Below are 25287 nucleotides of genomic sequence, written 5' to 3' on the forward strand. Positions count from 1 at the left end.
GGAACTGGGGAACCTTTTGGGGAAGGGGGAGTCTCTTCCGAATGGATGGGCTCCACCAGGGTGGAACCAGACTGCTGGCGCTATCCTTTAAAAAGGAGATAGAGCAGCTTTTAAACTAGAACAAAGGGGAAAGCAGACAGTCACTCAGCAGTGCATGGTTCGGAGAGAAGTATCTTCAAAGGATACTAATGATGCATTAGAATTAGGGCATCCTGACAGTGAGGTTCCAATAATAAGAAAAGTAGTCCAAATGCCTGTAATTAAAAACTCACCTGAGCTAAAAAATTCTAACTTATCCCTATCAATTAAAAAGCAGAATGAAAATACAAACAAAAAAAAAAAACTTTGAAATGTTTGTATGCTAATGCCAGAAGTCTAAGAAGTAGGATGGGAGAATTAGAATGTATAGCAGTGAATGACATAGACTTAATTGGCATCTCAGAGACACCAATGGGACAGTGCTATACCGGGGTACAAATTATATCGCAATGACAGAGAGGAGCACCCGGGAGGCGGTGTGGTGCTTTATGTCCGGGATGGCATATAGTCCAACAGGATAAACATCCTGCACGAGACTAAATGCACAATTGAATCTTTATGGGTAGAAATCCCTTGTGTGTCGGGGAAGACTATAGCGATAGGAGTATAATACCATCCACCTGGTCAAGATGGTGAGACTGACAGTGAAATGCTAAGAGAAATTAGGGAAGCTAACCAAATTGGTGGTGCTGTAATAATGGGAGACTTCAATTACCCCAATATTGACGGGGTAAATGTATCATCAGGAGACGCTAGAGAGATAAAGTTCCTGGATGGAATAAATGATAGCTTTATGAAGCAATTGGTTCATGAACCGACGAGAGAGGGAGCAATTTTAGATCTAATTCTCAGTGGAGAACAGGATTTGGTGAGAGAGGTAACGGTGGTGGGGCCGCTTGGCAATAGTGATCATAATATGATCAAATTTGATTTAATGACTGGAAGAGGGACAGTAAGCAAATCCACAGCTCTCGTGCTAAACTTTCAAAAGGGAAACTTTGATAAAATGAGAAAAATAGAAAAAAACTGAAAGGTGCAGCTACAAAAGTAAAAAGTGTACAAGAGGCGTGGTCATTGTTAAAAAATACCATCCTAGAAGCACAATCCAGAGGTATTCCACACATTAAGAAAGGTGGAAAGAAGGAAAACGATTACCGGCATGGTTAAAAGGGGAGGTGAAAGAAGCTATTTTAGCCAAAAGATCTTCATTCAAAAATTGGAAGAAGGATCCAAAAGAAGAAAATAGGATAATGCATAAACGTTGGCAAGTTAAATGTAAGACATTGATAAGACAAGCTAAGAGAGAATTTGAAAAGAAGTTGGCCGTAGAGGCAAAAACTCACAGTAAAAACTTTTTAAAATATATCCAAAACAGAAAGTCTGTGAGGGAGTCAGTTGGACAGTTAGATGATCGAGGGGTTAAAGGGGCACTTAGAGAAGATAAGACCATCGCGGAAAGATTAAATGATTTCTTTTCTTCAGTGTTTACTGAAGAGGATATTGCGGAGGTACCCGTACTGGAGAAGGGTTTCATGGGTAATGATTCAGATGGACTGAACCTGGATTAAGCCATCACTACACAAAATTTAATTTTATTAATGATATTGTAACCGTTCTTATTTGGCACCTGTTAGAATGAATGATAACTACCTATATATAGCTTATTTTGTGCCTATTTGTAAACCGTTGCGATGGTGCATAACTTAGCGACGGTATAGAAAAGTTTTTAAATAAAAATAAATAAATAAATTACGGTGAACCTAGAAGATGTGGTAGGCCTGATTGACAAACTGAAGAGTAGTAAATCACCTGGACCGGATGGTATACACCCCAGAGTTCTGAAGGAACTAAAAAATGAAATTTCAGATCTATTAGTAAAAATTTGTAACCTGTCATTAAAATCATCCATTGTACCTGAAGACTGGAGGATAGCTAATGTAACCCCCATATTTAAAAAGGGCTCCAGGGGCGATCCGGGAAAATACAGACCGGTTAGCCTGACTTCAGTGCCAGGAAAAATAGTGGAAAGTATTCTAAACATCAAAATCACAGAACATATAGAAAGACATGGTTTAATGGAACAAAGTCAGCATGGCTTTACCCAAGGCAAGTCTTGCCTCACAAATCTGCTTCACTTTTTTGAAGGAGTTAATAAACATGTGGATAAAAGGTGAACCTGTAGATGTAGTGTACTTGGATTTTCAGAAGGCATTTGACAAAGTTCCTCATGAGAGGCTTCTAGGAAAAATAAAAAGTCATGGGATAGATGGCGATGTTCTTTCGTGGATTACAAACTGGCTAAAAGACAGAAACAGAGAGTAGAATTAAATGGACAATTTTCTCAGTGGAAGGGTGTGGGCAGTGGAGTGCCTCAGGGATCTGTATTGGGAACCTTGCTTTTCAATATATTTATAAATGATCTAGAAAGAAATACGATAAGTGAGGTAATCAAATTTGCGGATGATACAAAATTGTTCAGAGTAGTTAAATCACAAGCAGATTGTGATAAATTGCAGGAAGATCTTGTGAGGCTGGAAAATTGGGCATCAAAATGGCAGATGAAATTTAATGTGGACAAGTGCAAGGTGATGCATATAGGGAAAAATAACCCATGCTATAGTTACACAATGTTAGGTTCCATATTAGGTGCTACAACCCAAGAAAGAGATCTAGGCATCATAGTGGATAACACATTGAAATCATCAGTTCAGTGTGCTGTGGCAGTCAAAAAAGCAAACAGAATGTTGGGAATTATTAGAAAGGGAATGGTGAATAAAACGGAAAATGTCATAATGCCTTTGTATCGTTCCATGGTGAGACCGCACCTTGAATATTGTGTACAATTCTGGTCGCCGCATCTCAAAAAAGATATAATTGCGATGGAGAAGATACAGAGAAGGGCGACCAAAATGATAAAGGGAATGGAACAGCTCCCCTATGAGGAAAGACTAAAGAGGTTAGGACTTTTCAGCTTGGAGAAGAGACGGCTGAGGGGGGATATGATAGAGGTGTTTAAAATCATGAGAGGTCTAGAACGGGTAGATGTGAATCGGTTTTTTACTCTTTCAATAATAGAAAGACTAGGGGGCACTCCACGAAGTTAGCATGTGGCACATTTAAAACTAATCGGAGAAAGTTCTTTTTCACTCAACGCACAATTAAACTCTGGAATTTGTTGCCAGAGGATGTGGTTAGTGCAGTTAGTATAGCTGTGTTTAAAAAAGGATTGGATAAGTTCTTGGAGGAGAAGTCCATTACCTGCTATTAATTAATAACCACCGCTATTTCTAGCAACGGTAACATGGAATAGACTTTGTTTTTGGGTACTTGCCAGGTTCTTATGGCGTGGATTGGTCACTGTTGGAAACAGGATGCTGGGCTTGATGGACCCTTGGTCTGACCCAGTATAGCATGTTCTTATGTTGGCCTTCAAGACAGACAGGGATCCCACCCCTTGCAGGCACAGGAGCAGAACCGCAGCAGCGCGAAGACATGTCCATCAGGTTTCCACCACACACGGGCACAGAAGCAGAGGCGCGGCAGCATGTTCAAGATTTGCCTGTGAGGGTTCCACCCGCTGCGGGTTGAAGAGGACCAATACAGCCTGGCAAAGACGGGCCGGCAAGAGTACCACCTCCAGTGGGCTGAAGACAACTGCGATGATGTGACAGGCAACAGAAGGTGAGGCACGCAGGTTATGAAAGGGAAGGGAGGAGAAGTGAGAATGTCTCACTCCCTCACCTCCTCTCCCCATCTCTTACCTTTCTATCTGCCTCACTCACTCAGCTTCCCTCCCCTTTTCTTCCCTCTGAGAAGGGAGGGGAGGAAAAGGGAACGGAGCTAAATAAATGGAAGGGAAGGGAGAGTATTGTAAGTGAGGGGAGGTGAGAGTAAGAAGGAAGGAAGGCAAGGTAAGAAACATAGAAACATAGAAATGACGGCAGAAGAAGACCAAACGGCCCATCCAGTCTGCCCAACAAGCTACACACTTTATCCTTTTTTTTTTTTCCTTTTTCTCTCTCCCACCTGTTACTATTGGCTTCCAGCACCCTCCAGCCCTAATTCCCCTCCACCCCACCACCAATGTAGAAAGCAGCGCCTGATCTGCATCCAAGTGAACATCCAGCTCAATTAGGGGTAGCAACCGCTGCAACAAGCAGGCCACACCCCTGCCCCATTCTCTTACCCACCCCTGTTTTGTTTTTTTGGAGATGGCAGCCCTCCATCCTTCCGCTCCGTGAAGGTGGAACACCAACCACTGGCATCCCGCTCCGTGAATGCCTCTGTGGCTACTGCCGCTCCGTGCAGTGTTTTGCTGCCTCCTCTTTATTCACGCCCTCTAGACTTGATGGATCCACAGTGTTTATCCCACGCCCCTTTGAAGTAGTAGGGAGAAGTAGTGAGAGGGAATGGGGAAGGGAAGTGAACGAGAAAGAAGGCAGGAGGAAAGGGGTGTGAGGGAAGAAGCAGGAGCAACGTTGGCATTGAGAGACTGGTGGGGATGGAGGGCAGTGAGGGGCGAGTTTGAAACTGGTGGAGACTAGGAAGAGTACAGGGTGTGTGTGTGTGTGTGTGTGTGCGTGTGTGTGTGTGTGAATGAGAGTGTGAGTGACAGAGTGAGTGAGTGTGAGAGTGAGTGAGTGCATGTGAGAGAGAGAGAGAGAGAGTACAGGGGGGGTGTGGGGAGGTGAGAGAGAGAGAGAATAGGGGATCCTGTGTGTGGGCACCAGAGAGTGAAAGCCTGTGTGTGTGTGTGTGCAAGGGAGGAAGGGAAGAAGATAGGAGGAGAGAAGCAGCAGAAAGACGAGAGACACCTTGAAAAAAGAATTAGGAAAAGAGACAAGGGGAAAGTGGAAAAAAAAAAAGACATCAGGACCAACCGATTAGAAAAATGAAAAGATCAGATTTTGCTCTTTAGGAATCCCACTGCCTAGCATCTGGTTTCTCAGGCTATTTTGGTTTTGTCTGCATGTTTTTATTTCTAATTCTAATTTGTAGTCTCTTATATCTGTATTGTGTAAGGGTTGGTCTGAGCTCTGCACGCATGTGAAAGAAATGCAGTATTTTGGCTAGAGTGTAGTTTCTCTGTAAGGATTTGTAGCAGTCCGGCTTGTTCCGTTTCCCAGTGTTTTAGAGCCTAGTATAGTATTTGTATTGGAGAAATTACTTACCTGATAGTTTCGTTTTCCTTAGTGTAGACAGATGGACTCAGGACCAATGGGTATTGTGCTCTCCTGATAGCAGTTGGTGACAGAGTCAGATTTCAAAGCTGACATCAGCCTACATATACCCATGCAGCATGCTTAGCTCTTCAGTATTCTCTTCAAAAAGCCAGAGTGGATATATGTTGCTTAATACTTGATTACACTTGATTAACCTTGAACTGGTTCAACTGATTATCTATATATATAAAAAAAACTTTGGAACTGGAGACTGCCAGTGCACTCAAACAATAAAGGCCGACACCAGGGCAACTGTCGGTGTCTTGAACTAGAGGTTGGCCGTGGCTTACCCTTACTTGTTCAGTCTCAAGATTTGATATCCGAGGTTCTTGATTTCTGGAGAAGCCATGAGCGGGATGCTGAGTCCATCTGTCTACAGTAAGGAAAACGAAACTATCAGGTAAGTAATTTCTCCATTTCCTAGCATGTAGCCAGATGGACTCAGGACCAATGGGATGTACAAAAGCTACTCCCCTACAGGGTGGGAGGCTGCCCATGGCCCACTTAGTGCTGCCCTTGCGAAAGCTGTATCCTCCCTGGCCTGAACATCCAGGCGGTAGAACCTGGAGAAGGTGAGTAGGGAGGACCATGGCGCCGCTCGACAGATTACGGCTGGCAAAAGCAGCTTGGTTTCAGCCCAGGAGACTGCCTGGGTCCTTGTAGAATGCACCTTGACCTCTAGAGGTAATGGCTTTCCTGCCTTTATGTAGGCTGCATTAATTACTTCTTTGATCCAGCGGGCTATGGTCGCCTGCGATGCCTCTTCCCCTTGTTTCTTCCCGCTGTGAACAGGTGATCAGGTGATCAGTTTTGCACAAGGGTTCCGATCTTTTCAGGTATCGGACTAGGATTCTGCCGACATTCAGGTGGTGAAGGAGGCGTGAGTATTCAGAATCCCTGTGCTCATCTGGCAATGGTAAGGATATGGTTTGGTTCATATGGAACTGGGAAACCATTTTCGGTAAGAAGGATGGTACCATACTCAGCTGTATGGTGCCAGGGGTGAACCTGAGAAACGGTTCCCGACAGGATAGTGCTTGAAGTTCGGAAATGCGCCAAGCTGAGCATATTGTGATCAAAAAAGCTGTTTTTAAGGTCAAGAGACTTAGCGACAGGCCGCTTGTTGGTCTGAAGGACTCTCCCCTGCTAGGAAATCTAGTACTAGGTTGAGGGTCCATAGAGGCACTGGCCATTTTAGTGGTGGTCGGAGTTGTTTAACTCCTTTCAGGAAGCGAAACACATCAGGATGAGTTGATAGTCTGATACCGTCCACTTCGGACCTGAAACAGGCAAGTGTGTGACTTGGACCTTTAGGGAGTTGAGACACAACCCCTTCTGCATGCAGTCCTGTAGGAATTCTAGGGTCGTGGGAATCTTGGCAGTCCTTAGGAGGAGACAGCGGTCTTCACACCAGGCTTCGAATACTCTCCACATCCATATGTAAGACAGAAATGTGGAGAACTTGTGTGCCCGGAGGAGAGTGTCAATCACGGCTTTTGAGTAGCCACGCTTCTTTAGGCTAGTCCTCTCAAGGGCCATAGCGTAAGAGAGAATTGAGTCGGGTCTTCGTGGGAGATCGGTCCCTGCATGGCAGTAGATGCAGAGGATTCCCCGCCAGTAGTCTTCGCATGTCCGCGTACCATGGTCTTCTTGGCCAATCCAGGGTGACTAGTAGAACTAGTCCCCTTTGGTGCTCTATCTTGTGGATGACCCTGCTCAGTAGTGGCCAGGGTGGAAAGGCATACAGGAGACCTTTCTCTGGCCAGTTCTGGACGAGCGCGACAATTTCCTAAGATTGTGGTTCTCGTCTGCGGCTGAAGAATCTGGGGACTTGGGCATTGCGACGAGTTGCTAGTAGATCCATGGCTGGGGGGCCCCATCAATTTACTATCAGCTGGACGGCTGTGTACGCCAGTGTCCATTCCCCCGGGTCTAGGCTCTCTCTGCTGAGGTAGTCCACAGAGATGTTGTCTTTTCCCGCAATGTGGGAGGCCGAAATCCCTTGCAGGTTTATTTCCGCCCACTCCATGAGGAGGTCTATTTCCAGAGACACCTGCTGGTTCTTGGTTCCTCCCTAGCAGTTGATGTAGGCAACGGTTGTTGTGTTGTCAGACATGACTCTGACAGACTCGTCTCGGAATCTGTGGCTGAATTGTAGGCAGGCTAGTCTGACCGCTCGAGCTTCCAGGCGGTTTATGTTCCATCCCACCTCTTCCTTGTTCCTTTGTCCCTGAGCCATCAGTTCCTGACAGTGGGCTCCCCACCCTCGCAGGCTCGCATCCGTGTTGAGCAAGATCCAATTTGGTGGGGATACGTTTATGACTCTGCCTAGGTGTTCTTCCTGCATCCACCACTGAAGCTGATACCGAACCTCTGTCGATAGCTGGAGGCGAATCGAGTAGTTCTGGGACGCTGGGTTCCATCATGACAGCAGGGAACGTTGTAGCAGTCACATATGGGCCCTTGCCCACAGAACAACTTCAAGAGTTGATGCCATGAGGTCAAGGACTTGAAGGTAGTCCCATACCTTGGGGCGAACAGAGGTCATCAGTTTTTGCAACTGACCCATCAGCTTCCTTCTCCTTGGAGGGATGAGGTAGACCTTGTTCTGTCTGGTATCGAACCGGACTCCCAGGTTCAATACCTGCAATCTCAGGGTGACTTGAAATGAAAAATTTCCAGGTATGAATTAGGGGTTAATCCTTATTTTTGATTATTGGGTGTTTGATGTGTCTGCTGTTTTGAAATATTTGATTGATTTGGGGGAAAATGTTTAAAGTTTAATGGGTTTTTTTGTTTATCATTCTTAATTATTAGATGGTCTATCTGTCATCTATTTTGAATTTATTAGTATGGTTTCCTCACTGTTATGATTGATTTATATTTCTTGACTGTTTTTTGAGGAATGGTGATATTTCTATTTTTGATTTATTGCACTGTATATGAATCTGGCTTTTAGTGATTTCCAGTACAGGTTTTGTCTGCACCTTATTATTTATACTAGTTTATGGGCTAGTTTATGTGACTGAGGTGAGCGAGTCTGCTAACTGGGAAAACATCTTGTACCCTGTTGAAGATTTTTCTGATTTTGGTAGAGGCTAGGATCCATGATTGAAGGGGCTCCTTGGGTGTTAAAAATGATGGCACTTCAGTCTGCTGGATACTGAAATATCTACAGCAAGTGGTGGGGATTTGATTGCTTTGTCAAAAAGCTCTAAAGGGGACCCATCCCACCATGATGTGTCCTGCCCCACCCTCCAGCTTTCACTGCACTCGATACTTGTAATGAGGCCCCAGCACAAGAAAGTTTACCCACCCCTGATTTTGATGGGCCCAATCTTTGTGTAGTGCTTTTTTTTTTTTTTACACTATCGTGGCTACGAATGGGATCAATGAAAAAAAGCATACCTGAGATCTGTGTTCTAGTCAAACAGAAATGTGCCTGAAGGGATCTGAGTTTGCTTGGAATAATGGAGCAAAAAACTGACCTAGGGTGTTTTTTGATTTTTGGTTCGCTGTGACACAAACAAGTCTATCATGAAAGTCTTCACAGACTAAAAATTCCGTTTGGTGCTGACTGTCGCGGAGATTTTCACAGGAAAAAAAAAAAAGAGGAGAGAGAGAAACACCCATGCTGTACTCAGATGAAAAAAGACTGAGGAGGCTCACGAGGCAATGCCCAAGCAGAAATTCCTGCATATGCTCAGTAGAGCAACAGTTCTACTAGCTAGGAAAGAGAGGTCTGTTCAGTGCCACTGGACATCACCCACATGTTATACTATACTATAAAGACTGATCACCAATTATCCAAAGGAAAACATACTTACAAAAGTTTTGTCTTAATTTTCACTGATTTCTGATTGAATTGTTGGGACTGCTTGATGAGACCTAACGATTCCAATGTTTCAGGGTCCAGCCGCTCCTTTAAAATAGTTTCGGAAACCAAATACTGAACAAAATACAGAGAAGATAAAGTCATTAAATGACCGCTAAATCAGTTTTGATCATAAGTTGTGATGCACTGCAAAGCCCTGGTACTTTTTAGGGTAAAGTAAGGCTTATTTATCTTATTACTTATAAACCTCTTCTTGCTGTCATAGCTTCTATAGATCCTATTGCTCTATCTGAAAACAACCAACACAGTATGATTACAAGGCTATAAAACTGCCTTTCACATATCTTTATACTGCCTTTATGCTGTACACAACCTTGCTTCAATAAAGGACCATGGATAATGCTGCAATATTTAAAAAAAAAAAAAATTAAGATCAGTTGGAAGCATCTCCATTTACGATGACGATGACAGAAGTTTTAGGCAACTAACAGTGAGGTTCAAAAGAAGGTTAGAAAAATCTATGAACAGTTAGCAGCCAGGTAGACTTGGGAAAGCCAATGCTTATTCCTGGGAGTGAGATACAAGAAACAGATCAACCACAGGGAACCTGCCACTGTCAGAGACAGGATAATGGGCTCGTTGGATCTTGGTTTGACCTAGCATGACATTTCTTCTGTTCTTATGATAAAAGCAAAACTGAATGATTCTATGTTTCAGGAACACTAAACGCCAAATGGACCAACCAGAAGGAAGAGAGAGAAGAGCAAAAGACAACAGAATCAGACAATGAAGGAAGCAAAAGGACCAGTGAAATAATAAAGCAAATGTTGCTTACCTGATGTAACAGGTGTTCTCACAGGACAGCAGGATGTTAGTCCTCACAAATGGGTGACATCGAGGATGGAGCCCACCACGGAAAACTTCTGTCAAAGTTTAAACAGAACTTTGACTGGCCCCTACTGGGCATGCCCAGCAAGGCACTGACCCTGCAGCCAGCAGGGGTCTCCCTTCAGTCTGATGTTCAAAGCTACAGGCAGTGCCTAGAAAGTAAAAACAAAACAAACCCAACACCGCGGGGTGGCGGGCGGGTTTCGTGAGGACTAACATCCTGCTGTCCTGTGAGAACACCTGTTACATCAGGTAAGCAACATTTGCTTTCTCACAGGACAAGCAGGATGGTTGTCCTCACAAATGGGTGAGTACCGAGCTGAGGATGTCCTGACTTGCACCAAATGCACCCAACGACGTGCAACAGGCACTACAACTGGGGTGGAATTTGGTAAAGGGCATCCGCACCCTACCGGGAAGGTGGAAGGGTGTTGGTACATCACGTTGGAAAAAGGTTACGCAAGACAGATTGGCCGAAGATGGAGTCCTGTCTTCCAGCTTTGTCCAAACAATAGTGGGCTGCAAAGGTATGGAGAGAACTCCAGGTTGCAGCCTTGCAGATGTCAGGAAGCGGCACCGATCGAAGGTGTGCCACTGACGTAGCCATGGCCCTCACAGAGTGTGCTTTGACACGGTCTTGAAAAGGGATGCCCGCTTGCTCATAGCAGAAAGCAATGCAGTCCGCCAACCAGGAGGAAAGAGCCTGCTTACCCACAGGTTGTCCTAACTTGTTAGGATGGAAAGAGACGAATAATTGAGTGCTCTTCCTGTGAGAAACTGTACGGTCTAGGTAAAAGGCTAGAGCCCGTTTACAGTCTAGGGTATGCAGGGTCTGTTCTCCAGAGTTGGAGTGGGGCCTGGGAAAAAAGATAGGTAGTATGATGGATTGATTAATATGAAACTCAGAAACTACCTTAGGTAAAAATTTAGGGTGAGTGCGGAGTACCGCCCGGTCCTGCAGGAGCTTAGTGTAAGGCGGATAGGTAACTAGGGCCTGTAATTCACTAACCCTGCGAGCTGAAGTGATAGCCAAAAGGAATAACACTTTCCATGTGAGATACTTTAACTCACAGGAGTGCAGAGGTTCGAAAGGAGGTTTCATTAGACGACCAAGAACCAGATTAAGGTCCCAGGATGGGGCCGGAGGCCGTAAGGGTGGCTTCAGATGGAGCAAGCCTTTAAGAAAACGTGTTACTAGGGGTTGTACTGAAATAGGGACACCCTGTACACCTTTATGGAAGGCGGCTACCGCACTGACATGCATCCTAATGGAAGAGGTTTTAAGACCTGATTCAGAGAGATGCCATAAATAGTCCAAGAATTTGGAGATTGGACAGGAAAGGGGATCAAGGGACTGAGAAGTGCACCATGATGTGTACCTTTTCCATTTGTATGAGTAAGACTTTCTTGTGGAAGGCTTTCGTGAAGCTATCAGGACTCGAGAAACGGAATCTGAAAGGTTGAAAGGCTGAAGGACTAACCTTTCAACATCCATGCCGTCAGGGACAAGGCTTGGAGGTTGGGATGGAGGAGGCATCCGTCGTTTTGAGTGAGCAGATGCGGGTCCTTTCCCAGAGGAATGTGCCTGCGGATGGAGAGATCCTGGAGTATTGGAAACCATACTTGGCGTGGCCAGTAAGGTGCTATCAGGATCATGGTTCCTCCGTCCTGGCGTAGCTTCACGAGAGTCTTTGACACAAGAGGAAGTGGAGGGAATGCGTAGAGCAGACCGGTTGTCCACTTGAGGGAGAATGCATCCCTCGGCCGAGAGTGCTGGCTCCGAATGAGAGAGCAGTAATCGTCCACTTTGTGGTTCTGAGGGGACGCAAAGAGGTCTATGCGGGGAGAACCCCACTTGTGAAACAGAGAGGTCGCTATCAGAGGATCGAGTGACCACTCGTGCGGTCGGAAGACACGGCTCAGCCGGTCTGCCAATACATTGTCTACTCCCGGCAGGTAAGTGGCCCTGAGGTACATGGAGTGGGAGAGGGCTTCCGCCCAGATCTGCGCAGCTTCCTGACACAGAAGGAAGGAGCCTGTGCCTCCCTGCTTGTTTATGTACCACATGGCCACTTGGTTGTCCGTCTGGATTAAGATTATCTGATGAAAGAGATGATCTTTGAAAGTGCGGAGCGCATAGCGGATTGCTCGAAGTTCCAGGAAATTGATCTGGTGTTCGGCTTCCTCGTTGGACCATAACCCTTGGGTTTGAAAGTTGTCCACATGGGCTCCCCAACCGATGTGAGAAGAGTCGGTGGTTAGAATTACTTGCGGATCCGGTGGAAGAAAGGGTAAGCCCTGAAGGAGGTTGACCTGAGTCGTCCACCAGGTTAAGGATAGGCGCAGCGCTTGTGTGACTGTGACTATGGAGGACAGAGGCTGAAAAGCTTGAATCCATTGGTGTCGTAGAGTCCATTGTGTTACTCTCATGGCTAGTCGGGTCATGGGAGTGACTTGAACCGAGGATGCCATGTGTCCTAGGAGAATGAGGAACTGGCGAGCCGTGGCCGTATCTTGAGACTGGAGCTGGTGAGCTAGGGACATGAGAGTTTGGACCCGTTGAAGCGGAAGGTAGGCCTTTGCCTGTAAGGTGTCCAAGTCTGCCCCAATGAAAGATAAGGTTTGAGATGGGACGAAGCAAGATTTCTCGTAATTGACAAGAAACCCTAAGGAAAGGAGTGTGTTGATTGTCAATTGTAGGGAGGACCGGGCAATCTGAGGGGTGGAGGCCCTGATTAGCCAATCGTCCAGATAGGGGTATACGTGGACACCTTCCTTCCTGAGGAATGCTGCTACAACTACGAGGCATTTGGTGAAGACTCGTGGAGCAGATGCCAGACCGAAAGGTAGTACTCGGTATTGATAATGGTCGCGGCCTACTAGAAACCGCAGATATTTGCGATGGGATTGTGTTATCGCAATATGGGTATAAGCTTCCTTGAGGTCGAGGGAGCATAGCCAATCCCCTCTTTGCAGCAGAGGGAGTAACGTGCCCAGGGTTACCATCTTGAACTTTTCTTTTTGAAGGTACTTGTTGAGGGCCCGAAGGTCCAAAATTGGACGTAGCCCTCCTGACTTTTTTGGAATTAGGAAGTACCTGGAGTAAAATCCCTTGCCTCGTTGAGAGGGAGGGACAGGTTCTATAGCATTTGATTGCAAAAGAAGGGATACTTCCTGTTGTAATTGAGTCAAGTGGCTGGATAGACTCCATGCTTGAAGAGGCGGGGAGTCTGTCGGAAGAGTTATGAAATTGAGGTGGTAACCCTGTGCGATAATTGCCAGCACCCACTGGTCTGAGGTAATCCGTATCCAATGCTGCAAAAAGTGGCACAGACGACCCCCCACAGGGATGTGGGGGAGTGGGATATGGCATGTGCTCCGTATCGGGAAGTCAAAGGCCTGCCGCAGGCCCGGGAGGTGGGGCTACAGCAGGTCTTTGTTTCCGAGGTTGGCGTAGCTGAGGTCTGGTGGAGGATCGAGCCGGACGAGGCCTAGTCGACGGAGGGTAATAACGACGTGGCCGAAAGAATGACTTTTTAGAGTCCTTCTTAGGTGGTGGTTTGGAGGATACCTCAGATGGAACAGACGAAAGTTGTTTCAACGTCTCGTGGTGATCCTTCAATTCCGCCACAATCTGTTGAATCTGTTCTCCGAACAGATTGTCCCCCAAGCAGGGTAAATCGGCTAGACGATCCTGGACCTCTGGGCGAAGGTTGGATGATTTTAACCAAGCCCAACGTCTGGCTGAGATGGCAGTAGCTGAGACTTTCGTGGAAGCATCGAAGATATCGTAGGCCGTTCTGATCTCGTGCTTCCCAGCTTCAAATCCTTTGTGAAGGAGGGCTTGAAGCTGTGGCTGGTATTGGTCCGGTAATGTGTCAGCGTAGTCCTGCATCTGTTTAAGGATAGCTCTGTTGTATTGAGTCATATAAAGTTGGTATGAAGCTATGCGAGATATCAACATAGCCCCATGATACACTTTCCTGCCCACACTATCAAGGAATTTGTTGTCCTTGATAGGGGGAGTGGAAGAGTGTGGTTTTAGGCGCTTGGCCTTCTTTTGCGCAGACTCAACTACAACAGAGCGATGATCCAGTTGAGACTTCTGAAATCCTGGTGCTGACTGAACGAGGTATGTTGAGTCAGCTTTTTTATTAACTGGTGACACAGATGAAGGTGATTCCCAGTTTTTCTTTAAAAGATCCAGAAATACCTGGTGAATGGGGATGGAAGCGATGATTTTTGGGGCATCCAGAAATTGGAGCAGCTCCATCATTTGGTGCCTGTCATCGGTCTCAGATTGCAGCTGAAAAGGCACAATTTCTGACATCTCCTTTACAAAATTTATAAAGGAGAGATCTTCAGGAGGAGATCATTTTCTACTCTCTGTAGGAGATGGTGGGGATGGTAAATCTGTATCTGAAGATGTATCATCACCCCAGGTATCATAAGGATCATGTAGGGCTTGCAGTCCTGAAGGACCTGGTAGAGGATCCAAAGGCATCGATGGAATCGGTGCTGCAAGCGGAACTGTGAACGGCATCGAGGGCTTCGGGGGTACTGATGGAATCGGTGCCGATCTTGGAATCGATGGAGCCGAAGGATAAATCGGTGGAAAGGTATGTGAAGGCACCGATGGAACGACACCGGACGGGGGAATCCGGAACGGTGTTTCTCCTGTCGATGAATGTCCTTCCGGAGATGATGGTGTAGTCGGTGCTACTGGAATCACCGATGGAAGGGCGCGCATGAGTGCCTCCATACGATTTAGTATCGGTGCCAACGCTTCCACTAGAGGCTCGGTGGTCGGTTCCCTCCTCGGTGGCAGAGTCGGTGCTGAGGTCGGTGCCTGAGGCGGTGCCGGAATCGGTGCCGGAGGCGGTGCCGGTGGAGGCTGGAATCTTCGCATCGCATTCTCGATGGCCTCCTGGACCAGCCGGTCCAGTTCTGCCCGGAGACCAGGGGTAACCATACCAGGCTCGACGGGAGAGGGAGGCTGAGGCAGGGCCGGAAGTACCACCGTAACCGGTGGGATCACGGCCCCCGCACCCCGGGAGGGTGAGGGTTTCCTCGGTGCCTGCGAACGAGACGTGGACGGTGCCAGGTCTGACCGAGGCTTTTTCGTCGGTGGCTCGGCCTGTTCAGAGGTCGATGGTTGTGGATCCTCGACGGGCCGAGACTTGTGCCGTCGATGGCGATGCTTATCCTTCCGATCTCCTCGCCCATCCGGGGAGGGGACAGGAGTCGACGGCCGAGAAGTCATCGGTGGAGGACGGTCACCGGAGGGTTGACGATGGTGGTGCAACTTCGACGGTGCCGGTTCCGATGACGTCGATGCTATCGATGGCGTTGGGGTGGGTGCATGGAAGAGGAGCCCCATCTTCTCCATCCTGGCTTTACGACCCTTAGGTGTCATTAGGGCACATTTAGTGCAAGTCAGGACATCATGCTCACTTCCCAAACATAGAACACAGACCCGATGGGGATCTGTGATTGACATAGTCCGGGTGCAATCCGGACAACGACGGAACCCCGTCGCCATGGCCTAGGGCCAAATTTAGCCGCGGGATTGGTAAGTGCCAACAGGCCTCTAGGGCCAAAATCGACGGCAGTCGATGAAAATCGGCAAAAAACTTACCGGCTTTCGCGGAGGTGACAAAAATTTGTCGAAGGGAGACCCCTGAGGGGCAAATTTTCTTCGGAAAGAAAAAAAACCGAATTCCTGTCAGGAACGTGGTAAGAGAGCTCCTTTCACCGCGTGGCAACTGCTGCGCGGAAAAAAGAAGACTGAAGGGAGACCCCTGCTGGCTGCAGGGTCAGTGCCTTGCTGGGCATGCCCAGTAGGGGCCAGTCAAAGTTCTGTTTAAACTTTGACAGAAGTTTTCCGTGGTGGGCTCCATCCTCGATGTCACCCATTTGTGAGGACAACCATCCTGCTTGTCCTGTGAGAAGGATGTTTCCTGCACAACATAACTGCTGTTTATTAAAAATGGACCATCTTACTATTTTTAATAAAATTTGAGAGAGAATACCTCTGCTCAACTAGTGCTGGGTTTTTTTGTTTTGTTTTATTTTTTTTAATTGCAATGAGATTTTATTTGCCAAAGTTACAACTTACCAAACAAGATAACACCAGCTGGGTAAAATGGTCTCTCTTGCTTTTTTCTTCTAAACAACTTGTTTCAATGTCTAAAGAAAATAAAAGTATCATCAATAACTGCATTCTTTTTGTTTTTGGAACCATAGTTTGAGTTTAGCTTTTCAATAGGACAAATCACTTTTATCCCTCTTCTACAACTGTATAGTTGAATTTTTACAAGCATTCAGGCTCACGGTCTCTCTGTACAGCTGTTAACAGCATTGAACCAAAATGTAAAGACCAGATAAGACTCTCAGCAACCAGTCCACAAAATGCTTTCATGCAGTTCTTAATATATTTTGAAGATTAAAAACCATTACTTATCACTTCTCGGCCTTTTGGCTAAGATCAGGTATAAAAAATCAATCACTTGTGCATCAAGATATGTGCTAATTTTGGTGTATAGTTTTAATGCTCAGCATTTTGAATCGGCCCCTAAGTTTACTTCTGAATACTGTCTGCCTTGTTTTGTACTTCAGCTCTATCTTTTGTTTTTTGGTTTGACAATAGAGAATGCCTAATAAAGCTTTTGATACTTAGTTTTGAAAGCATGAGATACAGTTTAGAAAGAAGTTTCAAGGCAAGCACATAGAATAACTTTAAAAAAAATTAAATGATTTGACAGTAACTTGTGATAACGTGCACACCTTTTGCTATGATTTTTTTTTTGGGGTACTGGACAAAAACATGAAAATTTTTGTTTGTTTGTTTTTTTTTTTTAACTCTTGATACAGTAAACTAATGGTATGATAATGCAATAGGTGTTTAAAAATATGCACAAACCGAAAAATGTGTGTAAAGCAAGCTTGCTTACCATAAACTGTGTTTTCCATAGACTGCTCGTTGAATTAGCCATTACATTTGGCTGACATCATCCAGCAGCACCGAACAAACTTGCCTCTCCAAGCCAGTAAAGCTTTCAGTTCTACTGAACATATGCAGAAGTTCCCACATAAGCACTGCCTCTTGAGCCTTTTCAGTCTATAGTAGAGCTAATCTAGCTATGTAGTCAACCAGAGAGGCAGGCAAGCATATCATGCTTAATTCATTCTACTATCTACAGAAAACACATCCTATTTCTTTAGGATTCTCATTCTTTTTGCGGTATCCATGTCGCTGTGAAATTAAAGGAGGTGAACAAACCTATTTTTTTTTTCAAATAGAACAATTTCAACAGTTTTCGGAAGCTCAGTCACCTATTACATCGTCACCGTTGCTTCTAAATGAGTAGGCTAGTAATCAGGTAATATGCCAGTTGTAAGCTATGTTAATGTCTAAACTTTGAAATATTTCCTGATAATTTTCTCCTTATTTAATTTGTCTCTTTTTTCCCTCATTTTTTCCTTATAACAAATATGATTTCGAATATACAAATGTGAAATTTCTTTTTCTTTTTGAAAGATTATCTGTAAGTTTTTCTGGTAAAGATGGAAAGTTTGTAATTGAATTGAATGAATCAAATTTTAGTTTTGAGATGTTATTCTTGACATTTGTAAATTTAAAAATTATAAAAAAATTAAAAAAAGAAAAACACTGTTTATGGTAAGCAAACTTGCTTTTTCTGTCAATAAGCAGGTTGAATTAGCCATTACATGTGAGGAGTCCCAAGCTGAGAGTTGCAGCGGAGCATTTACTTGGTAAGCAACCCAGCCCACAACATGGACTACTGCAATAACAGATTTCACAAAACTGACTGTCCACATTTACTGTCAATCTGAGAGGTAATCAAGAGAGTAGTGGGTCTTAAAAGGTATGAAGAGAAAACCAGGCTGCTGCTTTAAGGATATCTTTAATAGGGACTTCTCAAAAATGAGCAACAGAAACATACATGGCTCTCACTTGATAAGCCTTCACAGAGTCTGTGACTTGCAAACTTGCTAAGGAGTGGAGGTGGAGCCAACCAGTTAGACAAGTTACATTTGGTGACCGCTACTCCTAGCCAGTTGGGATCATGTAAGATGAAACATTGGGCGGTTTTATGCTGCTTGCAGTCCATATAATGTTCAGCTTTTCTGCCTTCATGCGTATGGGGCCTAGGTAAGAAGACAGACAATATGATGGATAGATTGATTGATATGGAAAGCTGAGACAACCTTCGGCAGAACCTTTGGGAAAATATAGAGAACCACTACTGTGAAAGAACTGCATATACGGATGATACTAGATGAGAGCTGGAGTTCAGACTTTTGGTTAAAGTCATTATAATGAGGAACACCTCCTTCAATATCAATTACTTTAGAGCAGCTGACTCCAATGGCTCAAAGGGAGGATTGAACATCGCAGTAATTTGAAACATGCACGCATTGAGGAACCTTTGGTACATCATTCGATCGAGGTTGGACATGAAGTCACGGACCTGTAATTTTTTGCCTTAGAGCAGATCCATCTCCATCCTCAAGGTGGCGATTCGACAAGATCTTTAATCAAGGTTGAACAAAGATGGATTTACCGCTGGAATTCGGTGATTCTGCATGGGTTAAATCAAAGGATTGATTGGGGCATCTTCCTATAATTGTAGTTTCTTTATTTTCTGATTGTGCATTTGTTGAAAGAGGGCAGGTAACCGCTGGTTTTTCTGTGCAATTTGGGAGACTGAGTTGTGATTGATTGGTTACTATCTTGTGGCCTTTTTTGATTGGTAGATTTGAATGAAATTGCAGGTTTATAAATGTAGGAGTGGTATAAGTCCTTAGATGGCAAGCTTTTGTCTGTTTGGTCAAACGGAAATTTGAAGTAAACTCTTGAGATATGTTTAAATGAATATGGTAAGAATGGACCACATTATTTTTTACTAGGATAATGTGATTTCATTTCGGGGAGTTTCACAGAATCGTTTCTTTTTTTTAATAGCTATTTGTATCGAAGTATCCCAATAAGAAGTGATTGTCCAGCGTTTTGGGTTTTTAGGAAATTACGCTTTAAAAGTCCTTTTGCTGAAGGTGGGTATTTCATAAATGAGGTGTTTTGCCTAGAAATTAATTTGAGGTTTTAGATTGTGGAAAATAAATAAGAACATTTTCTTCTTCTTGTATTGTGTTTCCAGCTTTATGGCGATTGGGGGCCGGCAGTTGATGCTGACGTAGGAATTGAGTAAGAGCACTTGTTACCTATGGCTGAGGTTTAAAGCGAGTATCGGGTAGGATTTTAAGTAAAGCAAATGTTGCTTACCTGTAACAGGTGTTCTCACAGGACAGCAGGATGTTAGTCCTCACATATGGGTGACATCACAGGATGGAGCCCATCACGGTTTTGTCAAAGTTTCCAGAACTTTGACTGACCCCTACTGGGCAGGCCCTGCATGGCACTAACCCTGCAGACAGCAGGGGTCCCCCTTCAGTCTTGTTTAAAAGCTACAGGCAGTGCCGAAAAATAAAATAATAAAACGTAACGAACCCAACACCGCAGGGCGGCAGGCAGGTTTCGTGAGGACTAACATCCTGCTGTCCTGTGAGAACACCTGTTACAGGTAAGCAACATTTCCTTTCTCACAGGACAAGCAGAATGGTAGTCCTCACATATGGGTGAGAACCGAGCTGAGGATATCCGAGAAATGCACCAAATGTACCCAGGTGTGCAAGGCACTAGGACTGGGATAAAATTTGGCCGAGGGCATCCTGAACCCTAACGGGCAGGTGGATGGGTGTTGGTACGTCACGTTGTAAATAGGTTACGAAGGACAGACTGGCCGAAGATGGAATCTTGTCTTCTGGCTTTGTCCAAGCAATAGTGAGCTGCAAAGGTGTGGAGAGAACTCCAGGTGGCAGCCCTGCAGATGACAGGAAGCGGCACCAATCGTAGGTGTGCTACTGAAGTCGCCATGGCCCTCACAGAGTGAGGGCCATGGCGACTTCAGTAGCACACCTACAGCAGTGGTCTTGAAATGGAATGCCCGCTTGCTGATAGCAAAAGGATATGCAGTCCGCCAACCAGGAGGAGAGAGTCTGTTACCCACAGGCTTCCCTAACTTGTTAGGGTGGAAAGAGAAAACAATTGAGTGCTTTCCCTGTGGGCAGCTGTACGGTCTAGGTAGAATGCTAGAGTCCGTTTACAGTCAAGGGTATTCAGAGCCTGTTCTCCTGGATTGGAATAGGGCCTGGGAAAGAAGGTAAGTAGTATAATGGATTGATTAATGTGAAACTCCGATACTACCTTAGGCAAGAACTTAGGGTGAGTGTGGTGTATCGCCTGGTCCTGCAGAAGTTTAGTGTAATTTTAAAACAACTCAGGATAGCTGAAAATCAGAAACTGTCAAGATACACAAGGATCCAGCTATGTGTAGAACTCAATGTAAACTTACTTTGCAACCGTCATACATAGCCTCAGTAGTATAATGGCTTATAGTGTCAAGCCCTTGCAACTCTGGGCTTGAATAATCATAGGTTGCTGTAAGAATTAAAGAAACAAACACTGTGTCAACACTACAAATGTTTGCTCTAGACGTTTTCCACCAGCCAGGGGAGTAATGTCTTACTTCCTGAAGTGCACGCTCCGAGACGTTTTCCACCAGCCAGGGGAGTAATGTCTTACTTCCTGAAGTGCACGCTCCAGACGTTTTCCACCAGCCAGGGCGTGCACTTCAGGAAGTAAGACATTACTCCCCTGGCTGGTGGAAAACGTCTAGAGCAAACATTTGTAGTGTTGACACAGTGTTTGTTTCTTTAATTCTTACAGCAACCTATGATTATTCAAGCCCAGAGTTGCAAGGGCTTGACACTATAAGCCATTATACTACTGAGGCTATGTATGACGGTTGCAAAGTAAGTTTACATTGAGTTCTACACATAGCTGGATCCTTGTGTATCTTGGAAGTTTAGTGTAAGGCAGATAGGTAACTAGAGCCTGTAATTCACTAACTCTGCGAGCCAAAGTGATTGCCAGAAGGAAAATCACTTTCCATGTGAGATGGCGAAGATCACAGGATTGAAGAGGCTCGAATGGTGATTTCATGAGCTGACCCAAAACCAGATTGAGGTCCCAAGAAGGGGCCGGAGGATGCAGTGGAGGCTTGAGGTGAAGCAAGCCCTTCAGAAAACGTGTTACAAGGGGTTGTACTGATATCGGTATATCCCCGACACCTTCATGGAAGGTGACTACCCCACTGACATGCATCCTAATAGAAGAAGTTTTTAGACCTGACTCTGATAAGTGCCAGAGATAGTCCAAAAACTTCGTGATAGGACAGGTAAAGGGGTCAAGGGACTGAGAAGAGCACCATGATGTAAACCTGTTCCATTTGTAAAAGTAACCTTTTCTCGTGGAAGGCTTCCGTTAAACAATCAGGACACGGGAAACTGGTTCAGAAAGGTTAAGTGGCTGAAGGATTAACCTTTCAACATCCATACCGTCAGGGACAAGGCTTGAAGATTGAGGGCACCCATCATTTTGAGTGATCAGAAGCAGGTCCTTTCCTAAGGGAATGTGCCTGCGAATGGAGAGATCCTGAAGTACTGGAAACCACACTTGGCGTGGCCAGTGAGGTGCTATCAGGATCATGGTTCCCTTGTCCCGACATAACTTCACAAGAGTCTTCGAGAAGAGAGGAAGTGGAGGGAATGCGTAGAGTAGACCGGTTGCCCACAAGAGGGAGAATGCGTCTCTGGGCCGAGAGTGTTTGCTGCGAATGAGAGAGCAGAAGTTGTCTACTTTGCAGTTTTGTGGATACGCAAAGAGGTCTATCTGAGGATATCCCCATTGTTGGAAGATGGAGTTCGCTACTGAGGGGTTGAGAGACCACTCGTGCGGTTGAAAGATGCGACTCAGCTTGTCTGCCAACACAATGTCCCACTCCCAAGATCTGCAACAGAGTGGACGCACCTGAAGGAGTAGAGAGAATGAAAAGTGATTTATGAAAGCTTGAAGAGTGGTCGAAGATTTGGCAGCTGGGATTCAATGCCAAGAAGTGCAGAGTCATGCATCTGGGATGTGGCAATTCAAAAGAGCTGTATGTGATGGGGCGGTGGGGAGGCTAATGTGCACGGACCAAGAGCGGGTTTCTTGGGGTGATAGTCTTGTTATGTTTTGTAGGGTTTGGATGGACCCTGGGACACTGTGGCAGCTGACCACGCCCACGGGGGGGAAGTCCCATGAGGGGCCACAGGTCAGGCTCAGCTCTGGACACACAAACACAGATTATATCTTTTATTAGACATTTTATGAAGCCACCAGAGGTGGCGATAGTGGGTAGATGGAGCCCGGCTGAGCTAGTATTCCTCAGGGTGCTGGAACAGCAGCTTCTCCGGTAGCAGTGCTGTAGGAAGAAGAACTGAGAAAATGAGTACACAGATAATCACAGAGTCCCCAGTATGGAGAAGCCCCGAGATAGGGAGAGATGGCCCTCGAGGAGCGAGTTCCAGATTCCTGAGCACAGAGACTCGTTGGCAAGTAATCACGCAGCAGTTCTCTGTGGAAGATGGCACTGGAGCTAGAACGGAGGAAGGCCCTTGAGGAGCGAGTACCTGGTTCCAGGGAAACAGCTCTGAGGAATAGATGGTAGTTGTACTCATAGATGGTGTCTGTAGCGAATTCTTCCAAGCAGAAGAGGAAATTGACACAGGCAGCAAGTCAGGGAACATGGGCCCTCGAGGAGCGAGTACTGGTTCCTGGTAGCAACCTGAAAGAAGCAGAGAGCCCCCAAGGAGCAGGTACCTCATTAACAGCAAAGAGTTCAAATAGAAGATGGAGGCAGAGTAGCTGGGTACGGAGAGTGAATCCCATCCATAGGAAACCCCTTGCTAACTCAAAGGCTAGCAATAAACAACAGGCTTGAATTATCCGGGCAGCTTGACGTCATCACAGGGGGACGCCCCTGAGGTTCGCGCCATAGAGGAAATAAGAATGAGGGCCGCACGGCTCACGCACCCTAAGGTACCTGAGGAGCATGGCGGGAGGCAACACCCAAGCCGGTCCGGGAACGCCGGAGAGGATGGCAGGCAGACGCCGCAGCAGCCAGATGTCCACAGGGAGCAGGAGTCGCCGCAGAAAGAGAAGGTAGGCGGAGTGAAGCAGTCGGGCCGCGATAGTTGCAACAAGTCTCTGGCGATCTGAAGACGGCGAAGCAATGTGACAAGGCGATAGCTAAAGCCAGAAGAATGCCAGGCTACATAGAGAAAGGAATAACCCGTAAGAAAATGGAGGTGATGATGCCCTTGTACAGGTCCTTGGTGAGGCCTCACCTAGCGTACTGTGTTCAGTTCTGAAGCCCTTATCTCAAAAGGGATAGAGACAGGATGGAGGAAGTCCAGAGAAGGGCTACCAAAATGGTGTGAGGTCTATATCAGAAAACATATGAGAGTCTGAAGGATATGAATATGTACAGCCTGGAAGACAGGAGGCGCAGGGGTGATATGATACACACCTTGAGATACCTGAAAAGTTTTAATAATGTACAAACGTCAAGCCTTTTCAGTTGGAAAGAAATCAGCAGAATCAGGGGTCACAAATGAAACTCCAGGGAGGACATCTCAGAACCAACGTCAGAAAATATTTCTTCATGGAGAGGGTGATGGATGCCTGAAATGCCATTCTGGAGGAGGTGGTGAAAACCAAAACAGTAAAAGAATTCAAAAGGGCATGGGATAAACACAGTGGATCTCTAAAGGCTACAGGATGGAAATGAAGAAAAGAGAGCATGCAGTAACTTGCTGATGCAGCAGTTACTACCCTCAACCAATAAGCCTTGATACTGTTGATATAACTCCATCATTTCTCTCTGCTTCAATGGCAAAGGGAAAATGGGAATTGGATTCATACAGCAACCAACGAGGGCCCCAACGTTTATGGTCTGCGGAAACAAGTATGGAGATAACTTGCTGATGCGGCGGTTACTACCCTTAACCCATAAGACTGATACTTTAATGCAACTCCATCACTGTTCTCTGCTTCAATGACAAGGCATATTGGGGAACTGGATTCAAACAGCAAACAACAAGGGCCTTGACTTTTACGGTGTGGGAAGCTGATGAGCATGGCGTAACCTACACGGCACAGTAGATATTACCATAAGATTGCTGGGCAGAGTGGATGGACCATTTGGTCCTTTTCTGCCGTCATTTCTATGTTTGCACAGAGTGCTGTTGCGGTACTGAGGAGGTAGCGAGGCAATTTAACAAGAAGAGTCTGAAAAAAAATATCGAATTAAAAAGGTTTTAAGGATTTTTAGAGAAAAAAATTGAGAGACTGAGTTCACGTCCATGTTATGCTCAGACTAGAAATGACTGAGGAGACTCACGAGGCAACTCCTGCATATGCTCAATAGAGCTAAAAGCTACTAGCTTGGAGAGAGGAGTCTGTTCAGTGCCACCAGATAACATCACCCATAAGTATTGGCTAATTCAGCCTGCTTATGGATGAAAAAAAGTTTCATACACAAAATATGATTTATATATATAACTCATTATGCACGGAAAACAGTTTATATATACAAAATCATGTATGCCACATATAAAATATGATTTATGCACACAAAAAATGGTTTTCAGCAGAGAAAGCATTTTTTGTGCACAAATCATATTGTGTGGAAAACATGCTTTTGTGCATAAAGCATTCTTTCTGCACATAAAATACTGAGTACAAGTCACAGCGCTGGAACTCTAGTTTCCATCAGTCCTGGAAACTTTTCTCCACCTCAGACTAGGAGGTAAGTTTCCAGTACTAAGAAAACATGAGTTAAGCCACCTCTTTGCATTAGGAGGTAACAGCTAATGTCATCATTCACAAGGAATTTCCCAAGCAAGAGCACTAATTTGAATGCACATTATTGTATACACTTTGTGTTGCAAAAGCAGTAAAGTTTGTGCACGAAAAGTGTGCATACAACTGAGGCTCTGCTGAACACACCTTGGGGCCGATGCAATACAGTGCGCTCAGCCGAGCGCACTGTATAACCCGCAGTCGGACGCGGGTTAAATAGGCGCTAATCCACCCTTTAATGCAATCCACCCCCTAATGCAACGCGTTTCCGACACGGAGTGAATGCTATAGCGCTCATCACATGTAAATGCATGTGAATGAGGCTATTACTCATTCACTCCGCATTCAAAAAAAAAGATGCACATTTAGCTCTCCAGTATTAACGCCTGCCTGGAGCAGGCATTAACAGCTGAGCACATGTATAAAAATAAAGAAAAAAAATACCTCGGCAGACCACCGAGGATGAAGACCGATGC

General features: G+C 45.4%; 1 protein-coding gene across 1 annotated transcript in view; it reads right to left on the reverse strand.

Moving 5' to 3' along the window:
* THOC2 (THO complex 2) overlaps window positions 1–25287 on the reverse strand; it is a 780683-nt gene that overhangs the window by 655961 nt on the left and 99435 nt on the right. The window contains exons 5-6 of the mRNA XM_029607862.1: window positions 16103–16173; window positions 9089–9210 (exon numbers count right to left, since the gene is read on the reverse strand). Of these exons, the coding sequence (XP_029463722.1) occupies window positions 9089–9210; window positions 16103–16173 (193 nt within the window). The remainder of the gene's footprint in view (window positions 1–9088; window positions 9211–16102; window positions 16174–25287) is intronic.

This window comes from Rhinatrema bivittatum, chromosome 6 (genome assembly GCF_901001135.1).
Source record: "Rhinatrema bivittatum chromosome 6, aRhiBiv1.1, whole genome shotgun sequence".
In the NCBI taxonomy this organism is placed as follows: domain Eukaryota; kingdom Metazoa; phylum Chordata; class Amphibia; order Gymnophiona; family Rhinatrematidae; genus Rhinatrema; species Rhinatrema bivittatum.